Source organism: Sorex araneus, chromosome 1 (assembly GCF_027595985.1).
Source record: "Sorex araneus isolate mSorAra2 chromosome 1, mSorAra2.pri, whole genome shotgun sequence".
NCBI lineage: Eukaryota > Metazoa > Chordata > Mammalia > Eulipotyphla > Soricidae > Sorex > Sorex araneus.
In genome coordinates this window covers 350,496,302-350,511,586 of record NC_073302.1, presented here as the reverse complement: position 1 = coordinate 350,511,586, position 15,285 = coordinate 350,496,302, and the positions used below count along the sequence as shown (strand labels likewise).

Here is a 15,285-nt window from a genome sequence, read left to right as displayed (position 1 = left end):
AGTTTAAAATCAAGCACCAATGCCTACCTATATTTCATTTGATCATTAATTCTTATTAGTCACTATGACAATATGAATAGTGTACAATTTCATTGCCAGACAACTGAAAATAGAATACTTAAGTTAAATTATTTAGTGAGCCTATGTTTGACTTTAGTTTTGTACACCCACCTTTTAAAAACCATAATATTTATAAATGTAGTTGAAATTCATTTAATATAAGACATTTTACTTGGCTTACTAACAGGCCAGTTAAAACAAAACGTTTTATAACTCTTATTAGAGGAATAAAACTTCATTATGGTTTTTTAAAAACCATAAGAGGAGTGCATAAACCAATTTTGGTGTTAGTATTTTCATTTGTCCTATACAGTTTTCTAAAATGATTCTTGATTATTTTAGGCTTCTATTCCATATTCATACATAGGTTTTTCCTGTAGCAAACATACAGTAAAATTAATTAAGAAATAAAATTGTATTAAATATATTCTAAATATTAGAAGTTTTCCCTGTACAAAAACAGAGAGAAACAAGGATTTAAAATTAAGTTCACATTTAGGATTACCTTTTCTTAAACTTTACAAAGACCTGTTATTTTTATATGTATTAAAAGCTAAATCTAAGTTTCCAGTCAAATTTGTGAAGAAGCTTCTCATTGATGGTGGCTAGCAATATTATTTAGAAGTAATAAAAATGGGATGTTTTTTGCTATTTCTTTCTCTGGTTTTTCCAAGGAAATGATTGCATTTCTTTACATTATTAGATAAAAGCTAAATACATTACACTTTCAACAAACTATTTTATAATTTAAGATTTAAAGGTCATACATTGTTTTGCAGCCGGCAGACCATTGCTGTGGAGTTGAAGTGTAGGTCAGGTTTCATTTTTAAATGCCTTTGGACAGATTTTTCTCTGATAATTGGAGAAATGGTCTTTGAGGGCCAATTTTTCCCTGTGTCTGGGAACCCCAGCTGGATCCCGAGTCTGCTGATACCACATGGCATGAGAACTACCACCAAAGGTTTTCCTTTCCTCTGGTACAGCTGGTTAAACTCTGCCCTGCAGTTATATATCCACTTATTATCCTCAGATAAAGGAGATGTTGCAACTAAAGGCCTTTGGTTAGCAAACACATTGTGTTATATATTAGTGAGATAATGCATGAAAGACTGGGTACACTTTGGCTTGGTCAGTGATTTGTGTATATGTAGATACATCCTGATTGCAGGTTTTAAGCATTTAGAGCTAAGTACTTTTGCCCTGACTTATAAATGCTTTCCCATCACAAAATGAGAAGCATTTTTGCCTTTTATTTTTATTTATTCTTATTATTTGGACTGGAGCAATAGCACAGCAGGTAGGGCATTTGCCTTGCATGTGGCTGACCTGGGTTCGATTCCTCCATGCTTCTTGGAGAGCCTGGCAAACTCCCCGTGGCTTATTAGATATGACAAAAACAGTAACAACAAGTCTCACAATGGAGACACTACTGGTGCCCGCTTGAGCAAGTCGATGAACAATGGGATCACAGTGCTACAGTGCTTATTATTTACTTATTTATTTTTGGTGTTGGGCCACACCCAGTGATGGTCAGAGGTCACTCCTGGCTCTGTGCTCAGGAATCACTCCTGACAGGTCTCAGGGTACCGTATGGTATGCCAGTGATAGAATCCAAGTCAGCTACATGCAGAACCAGCACTTTACCTACTGTAGTATTTCTCATGCCCCTAACTTTTAATTTTGAATTGTAAAAAAGTTAGTCCAGTGGTTTCTGTGCATACTATATTTGGTAGTTTACTAGTTTTGGATCTGATTCAGTAACGTCTTTGACATAGATGATACTGTTCAACAGTATTGCTTTAGTTCTCTGTCAGGAAAATCCTTCATAACAAAATTTCTATCTATTGTTCCTGTTCTTCAGTTCTCAGTGTGAAACATTTGCAGTTGTCCCAAATTTTATAAAAGCATATAAAACTGTATTCAGAAATGTCTTTTTTCTAATGTTGTTCTTGAAGCATAGTTCAACAAATATGCCTGCAGTCTGTTTTGATGACACTTTACTAGGTTTAGGATCTTGTGATATCACAGTGAGCATGATAGTTCATTTAAAAGGCTAGTGCAGGCCACAGAGCTAGTACAGTGGACATGGTTCTTGCCTTACACAGATGCTAGCTAACCCAGGTTCAGTCTCTGGCTTGAATATGGGGACCCATATGGTCCCCCAGCACCACCAGGAGTGAACCTTGAACATGGAACATGGATTGAGCCCTAAAAACTCAGAGTGTGGCCTCAGTGCAAACAACAATAACAAAAACTATATTTATCTGAATGTATACATACATACATATATATATGGCTAACCCATAAACCTAGAGTTGTTAACCATTACTCCATAAAACCTGTTCAGAATGCAGTGTCAGTCCCCAACTCCCTTAGAATTTTAGCGATAAGAGATCCTTTCAGAGTTTTTCCTTTCCCAAAAGAATCATATGGAATTAAGTGGTCCATGGTGGAAAAAATAGCTAGCTATTTTCTTTTTAAAATCATTACACTAATAATGAGTTAAATCATTGCTATAAATAACTGGTTGATCTAGGTGAAAGAACTGTTGTATTATTCACAAAGCTTTACTGTAGTATGAAATTTTTATCAGCATGGAAAGGAATTAGAAGTAATAGTCTTGGGGATATTAATTAGCGTCTAAGAATGAATTGGGTAGGGTGATGGAGAGACAGCACTGTGGTTAAGATGCTTGCCTTGCACATCGCCAGCTCCCCAGCTCCACATCCCACCAGCCCCACCAGGAGTGTTACCTGAACACAGAGGCAGGAAAAGCCCTGAGCACGGCTGGGTGTGGCACAAATTGCCCACCTCCCCCCATGAAAACAGAAAATATATCAGTAATAGAAACTTTTCCAATAAAGGAAAATTCCAAAGTAATCTGAAATTTTGTGTTGAATTTAATTATCTTGCCTTTTCAAATTATGGTAGTAATACAGTGACATCAATTTTATAACACATTTGTGTCAAGTATGCTCCCTTTTGGGGGGAGGGGGCTCCCTCCCCCCAAAAGGTCTCTTCAGGGGTTTCTGGTCTCTTCAGGGGTCACACCCCTAAAGGTGCTTGGGAGGACATATATGGTTTGAACCAGAAGATTGAACTGGCATTGGCAGTGCAGCCTTAACCCTCACACGATCTCCGCAGCCCTCTCTAAGTCTTTGATGACCACACTTGGAAACAACCTCAAGTCTTATGTAAATATTTCTTTGTAGATATACTTAAAGTAACTCAATACTTATTTTTTTAAAAATTTCTTATGCAACTTCCTTCTTTCCAGGTTTACCACTTTCCCCTAAGCTGAAAAGGAGTTTAGCAATGGTTTGTTTTGTTTTAGGGCTGATACCCAGTGATGCTCAGGGCTTACTTCTGGCTCTGTGCTCAGCGATCACTCTTGCAGGGTTGGAGGGACCCTGTAGGATGCTGGGGATCAAACTAGATCAGTCACATGCAGCACAAGCACCGTACCTGCTGTACTATCTCTCCAGCCCCCATTTCCAGGACTGTTGATATTCCTGGGCCAAAAGGAGCATTGCAGAGGCACTATCAGTAAGATTTGCTTTCCATATTATCGCCGAGTTCTAGAAATGGCATGAAATGGAAGCATAACAAAAATTGTACTAATTTGATTCTAATTCAAATAGAAAAGGGGATAAGAGGTAAATATAGATTTTGAAAGTTTTATGTCATGCATTTAATGTTGTAGACAGGACATTATTGACCATTTACTCTTTTTATTCATCATGGCATATATACGTGCCCTAAGATTAACAAATGAGGTTGCCAGATTAGCGCGCCAGCCTTTTTGTTCTGCTCCTCATTATCTGACAGTGCTGATATTCTAGATGGCTCTCCTCCCTCAAGCACCTGCCCTCCCTCCACTCAAACCTTCACACGCTGGCCACATTGCTTAGGATAGAACCCCGTCCTGTTTTCTCTTCCCTCCGGCATGGTCAGGAAAAACCTCCTTTTCTCTGAAGCCTTCCTCTGCCATGGGAACCTCTGTCTCTCCTTGCGGACTTCTTTAACACTTCCGACCTTTCTCAGGATACTGAGAAATTTTAGATATATTGGGGATGGGGGTCATGGAAAATGAACAGACTATTTCTGGTTCTACTTCTTTGACCTCGGAAATGATTTTGTTCTGTTACCCATTTCTTCCCTTTCCAGATCACCAAGCTGAAAATAGATAGCAACCCTTTTGCCAAGGGATTCCGGGACTCTTCCAGGCTCACTGACATTGAGAGGTAATGAGAGTTTTCTGTTTACTTTTATGTCCAGATAAGAGAAAGTGGAAGGCAAGTTTGTAAGAACGCTTTCTTTTTGATGCCAAAGAATCAGTCTTAACTGCATACAATCCTTAATTCTCTGCCCCTCACTTCCCTTCTCCTTAAAGCCCCTCATGCTATGTGACTGCCTATACTTTGACAGCTGCTGCAGCTGGATCTGTCCTGTGTGCAGATTCTTTGATCGGGACATTTATTCATCTGTGAAAAATAGGGCTTCCTTGTTATCAAGACTCAGTGCTCTTGATGATGTTAGGCATCACCCTGCTGGGAAGTGGAAATGTGGTAGCCTTTGCTTTCTGAAATGGATATATTTGCTGGCTCAAAGTGTAGAAAGGTAATTTGGAATTCTGAAGCAAGTAGCTGTACGTTTAAATGTCTCTGTGTGAGACTATGTGATGATAATATCTGTATTCAGACACTGTTGTTTGCCTAATATGAATACAAAAATCTATTTCTCAAACAAGATTCTGAACCTGATTATTTGCATTTCTTACATAACTTTCTTCTTTATGAAGGTTTTTGAGTTAAGCTCAGCAAATTTCACTTATACAATGCCCCACTATCAACTATAGTCACCAGGTTTTTAATGAGATCCTGCAATCGTATTCACTTCTATATTCCGTTCTTTTATGCAGCCTGAGTCTTTATGAATGGTGGGGGGCTGTGCTCAGTGACCTTCTGCTTTATCTTATCGCCAATACTATTCATTTATTTTTGGGTTTTGGTTATACCCAGTGTTGCTTATGCATCATTCCTGGCAGTACTCAGGGGACCTTACAGTGCCAGGGACCAAATCTGGAACTTGTGCATGCACAGTATGCAGTCAGCCCATTGACACTTACTGCCTATATTGTTGTAAGTGTACACAACATATACAACTGCTGTATGTTTCTGCCACACTCTTTGTTCCCTACCCAACAGCCTAATCTTTTTTTGGGGGGGGGGGATTTTATTTTATTTTATTTTTTTATTAGTTTATTTTTAATTAGAGAGTCATCGTGAGGGTACAGTTACAGATCCATACATCTTTGTGCTCATGTTTCCCCCATACAAAGTTCGATAACCCATCCCTTCACCAGTGCCCATTCTCCACCACCCGTAAACCCAACATCCCTCCCCCCCTCCCCAGTCCCGTCTCCCCCCACCCCACCCTGCCACTATGGCAGGGAATTCCCTTTTGTTCTCTCTCTCTGATTAGGTGTTGTGGTTTGCAATAAAGGTGTTGAGTGGCCATTGTGTTCAGTCTCTAGTCTGTATTCGGCCCGCATCACCCTTCCCCCACATGACCTCCAACCACATTTTACTTGGTGGTCCCTTCCCTGAGTTACCCAGAATGAGAGACCAGCCTCCAAGCCATGGAAACAATCTCCTGGTACTTATTTCTACTATTCTTGGGCGTTAGTCTTATAGTCTATTATTCTATATTCCACAGATGAGTGCAATCTTTCTATGTCTGTCTCTCTCTTTCTGACTCATTTCACTTAGCATGATACTTTCCATATTGATCCACTTATATGCAAACGTCATGACCTCATTTTTTCTAACAGCTGCATAGTATTCCATTGTATAGATGTACCAGAATTTCTTCAACCAGTCATCTGTTCTAGGGCACTCGGGTTTTTTCCAGATTCTGGCTATTGTAAACAGTGCTGCGGTGAACATACAAGTGCATATGTCACTTCGACTATACTTTTTGGCTTTTCTGGGATATATTCCCAGCAGTCCAACAGCCTAATCTTCTAATCATAGCAAATTTCTTCCACTTGTCCCAACAGGGTAAAGTGGTGGATAATTGCATGTTGCAGCAGTATTGTTCTGATTTTCCCAAGCCATTCCAAAGTGCCGTAGAATATAGGTGGGCTATGGTTTTGAACTGGGGAAAGGAGGCACCATGGGAGGCAGAGAAGCCACCAGAAGGAGCTGAGTTCTAAAAGAAGTTTAATTGGCTGGGAGGCATGATAAGTGGTTGGGATATTGAGATTAAGGAAGGAAACTTGAGCTTGTGTTTGAAACTCCACTGCAGAATGTGGGTAACTCTCTTTTGGGTGGGACTCACATGAAGGAGAATGTGGTGTCAGCAGTGGGCATGACAAGTGAGGCCTGGCACAGGCTGTCTGCACATGGGCACGACCCTTCATGTCTTCTCCTGTTTGTTAAGCACCGTGATTGACAATACTCTCAACGGAGGGCTTCATGCAGGAAATGTTACAGCGACATACCCTCCACTAGAATGTCCGTCACTGTCCTCCACCACTGCCCCAGTGCCTCCTGCCATAGTAACTCCCCTCCTCCAACGGCCCTCAGCTTTCTACTAAAAATCAGCTCTCAGTTTCAGTGGTCTTTGCACATTAGTTATTTATTCGCTGTGTTTCTATATATTCCACGCCTGAGAGAGGTCATTCTGCATTTGACTCTTCTGACTAACTGCATTCAGCATGCTACTCCTCAAGTCCATTCATCCAACTTGCATGATTTCATCTTCCATTATAGTCAAGGAGTATTCCGTGGTGTCTATGTACCAGAGTTTGTTTGTCCAGTCATGTTCTTGGACACTGGGTCCTGTCTTCTGGTTCTGCAGCGCCACTGGCACAGGGTGCTTCCAGGTATCTGAAAGGTTGGCGCTGTGCCACACACAACTTGCTGTGGGACTGGGGTGAGCAGGCACTGTTGGGAAGCAGACTCATGGCTCAGAATCCCAGCCCTGCCCGGGGCTGGCTGCGTGTCCCTGAGAAGTCAGCCAGCCTCCAAGCCTACTTCCTCCCCAAGATAATGGAGAAAATAAACCAGCTCCCTTAAAAGCTAGAATAAGAGAATCAAGATATTTCTGAAAGGGCTTTATGACTCTTAACAGTGTAAAATAAAATAGTTTATTTTCATCTACTTAGACTGTACTTACATGTACTTTATATACAATGTTCTTTTCTCCCCACAGACAAGTGTCATTTAATAGTTTTAATAAACTAGGCCTAGAGTAAAAATAGCCCCCGCGTTGCTCATGTGCGCATGACTGTCGAGTTTTCCAGACTGACTGCCCTTTAGCACGGCAGATTGGATAATGCTGCAGCCCCATTTTCCACTGATTGAATAAGAATGGGGTGGGGGAGCACTCACTTGTACATGAAACTCTGGAGCTTTCAGTGGTCTGAAGGCCAGAGAGCATCTGATGTGACTAGCTGAGAGTTTGCAAGATGACCTAAGTAGTGTGAAATTGGCCAAGGTTTTGGATTTCATTTCCAGGTATTTAAGTCTGAATTTTTCCTAAACAGCCTTTGGGGATGGGACAAATCAGATCAATTGATCTTTAGAGACCTAAAGAAATTAAATTAGTCTGGAGTCAGTTACTGCACTAAACCATCTAGTAATTGAATTGCTCCTTGTAACTGATTGAAAACAGCCCTATCTGTAACAATATAGGGAGCTTTTCTTTATACGAGATCTGAGAGAAAAACACATCTTTTTATGACATGATGACAGAAATTGCACTTTTCCAACCTAATTGAATATGATGTTATAAATATGTGACCTTAATGATTTCAGGTTTCCTGTTCCAGATTTACAACTACTGCACAAGATACCCAAACAAAACTGCCTTTAATATTGGATATGTTTGCCTTATACCTCTAAATTCATAGTATTATTCCTTCTACAGTTGTATAAGCTTTTTGGAAACATTTAAAGGCTTTCTTGCTTTAATTTCTCTAGATTCCATTCAGACACTTTGATGTTCCACATATTTCATGCATAATATTTCTCTGCATAAATTTTCTTCCTTGTTTGCTAAAGCAAAACTATCTCATTACCAAAAGTAGAAAGTATTTTCATTAGATGTTTTGTGGTTATACCTTCAGCAGATAGCTAAGCCTCAAGCCAACAGACAACAGACAAAAGGATTTCTTAATGTATTTAGATTTATAGTATATAGATTTATAGTATATAGTATATAGTACAGTATCTTAATGTATTTAGATTTATAGTATATAGATTTATATCTTATGTTCATTGTAAAAAAATTTCCATAAGCAAGGCAAAAAAATTAAAAGAGAAACAAAACAATATCATTTACAAATACTCATTGCCCCAAATTTGTATATCCTTTCAGATACTTTTCTGTGCAAATACACACATAGATGTTTGTTTATGGCAAATGTCTAATTTTAAATCATTTTATTTTTTATTTGGTTTTTTTTGGGTCACACCCACTGATGCTTGAGGACTACTGCCAGCTATTTAGGGGTCACTCCCCAAGGTGCCTGGGGACCACAGACTACAGGGATACATCCAGTTCTCCTACATGCAAGGAGTGTGTGCAGCCCATTGAGCTGGCCCCAGCCCCGCTGTCCAGCTCTATAATGAAGGCCCAATTCTGTGTGTACCACAATTTATTTGACCAATATTTTTGACTAATATACAACTAAACTATATATTCGTTTTTATATAGATTTCTTACTTTTTGTTATTTACAGTGACAGGAGGAGTATAGCTACACTTAGCTTGTGAGGACTTGAAATGAGGCTGTTGTATCTTGAAATGGAATATGGGATTTTAAGTAAAATAATAATAAAACTAAATTTAAAAAGACAAAGGAAAATGGAAAAGCACAGTTCCACTGATTTTGAAAACTAAATATGAAAATGACTATCTTAATAATAGTTTCAAAGGTATTTATTGACTATTAAAATATAGTGTTTTAGCCACATATTGGGTTAAATAAAATGTGTTAAAATTAATTTCAAACTTAAAAATTTAACAGTCAGACAGTTTAAATTACATATGTGGCTCAAGTTACCTGTCTATTGAATAGCACTTTATAGGAAGACTTTCAGTAGGGAAGAAGGTTTGCTCCTAAAAATAGAATTTTTAATTAAAAATTTACCTGCTTTAGGGGCTGGAGTGATAGCACAGCGGGTAGGGCTTTTGATTCTAGTTTACTTTTGAATTAGCATATTTTCATTTTATTTTGAGTTCTTATATCAGTTTTGATAATAAATATTTTATTTTTCCTCTCTTTACTAGCAGTTTTGATACTTTTTTTCAAATTAAGTTTTTTCCCTTCATTTTTTTATCTAGATCACTTTAAGTAAAAAAGATACTATGACTTACCTGAAAATTTTATAATCATGCTCATAAATTCTTGTGAGTACACTATTTTTTTGAAGAATATTCAGACCAACTCTGTATTAACTGGTACTCTCATTTAATTAATTTTGTCTTTAATTCTTTGTCTACTTTTATATTGTCATCCTTGGAAACATTTGGCTTTTTTATTGCCTTTTAAATTAGAAAAGCCTTTCTCTATAGAACTAGATATACCCTCTTTTGAGTCAAAGTATTTATGTGATACTCAATATTTTTTTCATCAAGGAAGACAACCCCTTGATTTCATTTGCCTTTCGAGTTATTCACTTTCCCACTTTTCTGCTCATCTTACAGTAGAACTTCTTTTGAGAAATTGCGCATGCTGTGTTTCATTCTCCTCCTTTCTCCTGCCAGGAATACTCCTACACCCATCTCTGTCAGTCTAGCCTCTTGCAGGTCCCTGGAGAGCCTCCTCTTGCTCAAAATCCAGATGCCACTTCTCAGTCATCTTACCTGTCCTACCGGCAGCACTGGGCACTGTTGCTTCTCACCTCCCTTTTCCCTCTTGACTTCCAAGACCTGGAACTCTTCTGGGCTTTGTTCTACGTTTTTGGTGGTTCTCTCTCTACCCCCTCATCTCCTTCAACTCCTTCTGTGTGTGTGTGTGTGTGTGTGTGTGTGTGTGTATGTGCGCACATATGCCAGCCCTTTGGCCACTTCTCAGCCTTCTTCTAGGTGATTTGATCCAGATTTATGCCTTTAAATACAATTATCTGATATCTACTATCAAATTTACATCTGGCCGCTGGAGTCCCGAATGAGGCTTTACTCTTTTGTCCACAGCACCCTTTCGATTTATATATCAAAAATAGAATCTCCAGCACAGTGCCCCTTGACATTTGCTCTTCCTGTATTTCTTCCTCTCAACCATTGACAACTTTCCATTGTTCCTGCCCAAGGCTGGGGTTGTCTGACGTGCATCTCACTTCCTGTAACTTTAAAGCACACTAAATATAACTTCTCTACATTTGCCACATCCCCCCATCTGTTGCCTCTCTCCTAGACTATTCTGTTGATTTTCAAATTCACCCCTCCACCTCACGGTGTGTTGCACTTGAGTTCATCTTCAGTGAGGTGGTCTGCGTGATCTTGGCAAAGAAAGGAAGTCAGAGCACATCAGAGTTTTCCACTGACCCACCGTCTCATCACAGCCTAATCCAGGGTCCACTAAGCTCCAGAGGGGCCTGCAGCATCCGAGGTAGCTCCTCCCTCTCATCCCAGGCTCTCCCCTGCCTTTGTCTTGCTCACTCTGTTTAAGCCACAGTGACCTCCTCACTCTGCTGTGAACAAGCCCAGACCCATTCTGGTTCCAGGCTTTCACCACCTGGTATGGAGCCACTCAGAGTTTTCATGCGTCAAGACTTTGTGTTAGGTTTCTACCATATCCTCAAAATGTGGAGTCAAGCCTGGTTCATAGAAAATATTCAAGTATCTGTAATACACGTTACAGGTTATCTGTATTTTTTAAAATGTGTGGTTTTGAAGATTTTAATTATTAATAAAATTAGACACCTAATATTTTTAAAGATTTAAGTGTAATTAGAAATCAAGTTCTGCAGAAAATATAGGAAGTTTTGTTTGTTTATTTTTCTTTTTCTGCCAAACCTGGCAGTGCTCAGGGGCTATTCCTGACTGACCCCTGGCGCCTTCCCTCCTATACAACTTCTCAGCCCCAAATATATTTAGTTTGAAGTGACTGAGATGATAACATATCAGGCGTATTATCTTGTTGATGTGTTAAAATGATACATAATTACGTATTATAGCTCAAAATTCAATGAAAATGGAGTAGAACTTAGTTCAGTAGAGGAATGAACATAGGATAACTGTTGATAGTGAAATGAAGTTGACCTTTTTAATTTGAATTGTTTCAATTTTCAGGTTTCTTTTTTTGCATTGATTTCTGTAGAAATAAATTACATGTACTAACTTAGGCAATAAACAAGCACATATTCATAAATACACTTAAGAGGAAAATAGTAATTAGCCTCGTGAACATTTTTGCTATTGGTACCAAGTTTACATGACTTTATCACATTAGTAGTGTTTATTTAAAAAAAAGTTATAGTGCATGCATTGCACTTGGTTTAAGAGAAGGGTTTTTAAAATCATAAATTTAAAAAGAAAAATTCCCTTTTAAAGAATGTCCAAGAGAAAAGGCATAAACCTGTAGCTCATAATTTTTTGACTAATAAGTAGCTTGTCTTTGTTTTTTGATATAAAAATTTAGTTCATCTACAGTTATTATGATAATTTATATGTTTATTATTATATATTTTTTACTTTTTATGCATAATATAGCTATTTCTTTTACTTTTGTTATCGCTTTCTGTATTTTGTTTTATTCATCAAAATTTTATCTAACATCCCACACTGACAGTGTTCTAGAAAATAAGTTATCTGCTTTATATACTTTCAACTGCCCATCAAAATAATCTTTCAGTAAAGACACCATTATCTTATTTTTTGTAGCTGAGATAAGTGAAATTTTGAGAGAATACTACTTTATCGAAGCTCACATGATTTGTGACAGCTGAGCTTCAAATCCAGTTTAGTTTGTCTGAAATCAAAATGCAGTCTCTACTGTTCATTACATTTCTTCTAAATAATTAGTGCTTCTAAATTCTATAAAACATGTATTTAACATTGATATTTCTCTTTCATTGTCAGGAATGAGACAATACCTTTCCTTGGCTTGTGAAATATAAGGTCTTTTGCCGATGAATCTTCCCTTCCTATCCCATTTACCCATATTTCAATTTAAATAATCTGTTACTTTTTAAATTTGGAATTTTTAAATCCAGACTTTTATTTATGCATTATCTTTTCTAGCATTATTTTTAATGTAAGGATCTGAACACATCAGCCACATTGTAGATTAAAATCTGACTCCACAAATGCAAATCTCATCATTTTCTACTTTTCTCCCATACATGCCTAATGATTACATTGAGGCCTGACTTTGTTTCTCATTGTGGATAGACACTGAGTGAGTGGGTCAGAGGAATATGTGTGCTTGTGTATCTGAGAAAATCTGCTGCTATTATGTACAAAGATGACTCGGGCACAGTTTTTCTGACTCTTTGAACCTCCCTTTGTCATTTAGCTTTCAAAACTGCTGGCAGTTCCCTGTCTTTCCCTTTGATGGTAATTTGTATTTTTTTCCTCTGCCTGGATAAAACGCTTTTTGAAAATTTGCTTTGAAATGTAGAAATTGTATGAATTTGTTCAGTTTTAGATTAAAAAATGTTTTATTTTTAAAAACTTTATTAGAATCATGAGCCATGATGTAGATTTTTTAGTGTTCACAGTATGGTGAAGATGTTTGAATTGAAAACCCAATTCATCTCAGGAATATTTGCTTGTTCTTTTTTTCTCCTTCACCTCCTCTATGCAGATTTTTTTCTGTATGCAGAATTTTTAAAACTTCTGTGACACATCTCCTAAATTTGTTCCCTGTATTTTTTCCTCTTATGCTTAATAACATATCTACAATGCCTTAGTTTGAATTTCAGAAGCATTTCAGATATGGTTCTTATAATTAACTTCTGGAGGGTGAGGAGCTGCATGGTCGCAGTGACTGAGCCCAGGACTCCCCGGGGAACACATGCACTCCTCCCTTGTGCCTCTCCCCAGCCCTCCACTGAGTTCCTTTCATTATTTTTTGACTTCTGAGAATACGTTTACATATCCACATTGTTTTCTTTTTAATACCTGCTACTACTCTGTTCCTGCTTTAATATTAGAATCTTCTTAAGTCTTGCAGAGTTTTGCAAATACAAATCAGAGATTTAAAATACTTCTGGTTTCTTGGAACACATCTGTTTCAAGAAAAGAAACAGGGGGCTGGAATGATAGTACAGTGGGTAGGGCGTTTGCCTTGCATGCGGCCGACCCGGGTTCGATTCCCAGCATCTTATATGGTCCCCTAAGCACCACCAGGGGTAATTCCTGAGTGCAGAGCCAGGAGTAACCCCTGTGCATCTCCGGCTGTGACCCAAAAAAAAAAAAAAAAAAAAAAAAAACAGGTTGTGATTTTATACTGTCCAATCATTTTCTCTATCTCAAGTGTAGTGTGAAATTTTGGTTTGTCTAACTGTTCAAAGCTGAGGTAATTTTGAACAAAAGTATGGGTATATTGTAATGTCTCTGAGGTACCTACCTGCCAAAGTAGGAGGAATAATTTAACTTTGAAGTAGTTTTGCCAAGGTGGAAATAGAATTGCTCTGTTTGGACTAGGGCCTCGGGTAGGTAGGTGACATAAGCTGGAAAGGGAGTTTTCGAATAATGATGATTAAACTGCCCTGTCTTTCTGTTTTTAGACAGCGGCAAGAAATCTTTGCTCTTCCCCACACCCAGCAAAGAGCAATCTCATTTTTCAGAGCTATTGTGGGTGTGGCCCTCTCACTGGTCTCTGATTCCATCTTTCTAGTGTCTGGTGTACAAATCTGCTTTTACAGCTGCTTAGACATCTGCCCCCTCCTGTCACCAGGGCTCAAGGTGGGGTATAAGGGAAGCTATTCAAGCTGCCTGTACAAGACTTTCCTCCTTGTATGTGGATACGTAGTTAAAGTTTCCCTCATTCATTTCCTATGCCATTGGCATTCTTCCTGATATTTTTAGTTCCTATTGTTTTCTCAGTCATGTCAGTGGATCAAATAATTAAATGAGCTTATCTCACCATTGGAATTCATACCGAGAGTCTCTATAAAATGCTTAAACTCTTGGCATCGAATAAATCTTTCAAACACATAGCATTTGGACACCAGCCAGTGGGAGTCAGGCCTTTTTTGCTAAGAGCTCAGACACATTCTGTTAGTCTAGAAGGAAACCTCAGAAAAGAAAAGTTGTCAATTTAGGAGGAGGAGGGCTAATAGGCATTTTTTTCTACAAGGTCTATAGAGCAGTTTTTGGGCAGATTTTCCTGGAGTCTCATGTTTTATGGGTATTGTCTTTCACGTGACATTCGGTGCTAGAAAGAATTAGGGTCTCCAGTTATAGGCAGCTTTGTAGAGTTTTGGAGAGAGTAAGATTTGCAGTGGGATCAATCTGGACCCACAAGGGCTCTCACGTTCCAGGAAAGTTACATGCTGTTACATCCCACCTGTTTGGAACTTTCCACAAGTGAGAATGAGCTTCACTATTTTAAGTGGTTGGAAAGTTATTAATGATCTTTGGCAGCATATTACATAAATTTTATTGTCTATAGATAAAAGTCTTTTAGAGCATGGCTGGGCTATTTTGTATGTATGTTGTATGTAGTGGCTTTCATGCTCCAGAAATTGAAGTGAGCCCACCCAACAGGTGGGGAAGTCAGCTGCGCTTCAGGAATTTTTGGCCTGGCCCTCAACAGGAGAAGCTAGCTGATTGCTGGCTTAGAGCTTTGAGGGTCTGTGAAAATATTGGTAGAAAAGAAAAATCTGAACCAGAGGGGTTTTTTGGAGAATTTTTTAATCACTGTGAATTATAGAGTTACAATGTTATTCATTAAGATTCAAGTATACAATGTTTAAACACCCATCCCTTCCAGTGTCCACTTCCCTCCACCAATGTCCCGTTTCCCTCCTAGCCCCAGCCTGCCTGAAGAGGAGGCAGTTTTTTCCTGCCACTCCTGTTGCCGTGTTGCCGTCCTTAATTTATCTTCCCTACTTCCAATCCAGTAGGAGGCTTCTTACTGAAGAACAGTTCTGCACTTTGTTTCTATTCCTTTCAGACTTTGTTATTTCCTTGCAAAGTTTCTGTGTATCCTACATATGAGACAGATCATTCTGTTTCTGTCCTTCTCCTCCTGACTAACTTCACT

The 15,285-nt window shown here is 38.5% G+C and overlaps 1 protein-coding gene across 1 annotated transcript in view; it reads left to right on the top strand.

Annotated features, from left to right (window-relative positions):
- The window catches only part of TBX20 (T-box transcription factor 20), a 52,693-nt gene that overhangs the window by 18,107 nt on the left and 19,301 nt on the right, over positions 1-15,285 (top strand). Inside the window, exon 6 of the mRNA XM_004606885.2 lies at positions 4,228-4,304. Coding sequence (XP_004606942.1) covers positions 4,228-4,304 — 77 coding nt within the window. The remainder of the gene's footprint in view (positions 1-4,227; positions 4,305-15,285) is intronic.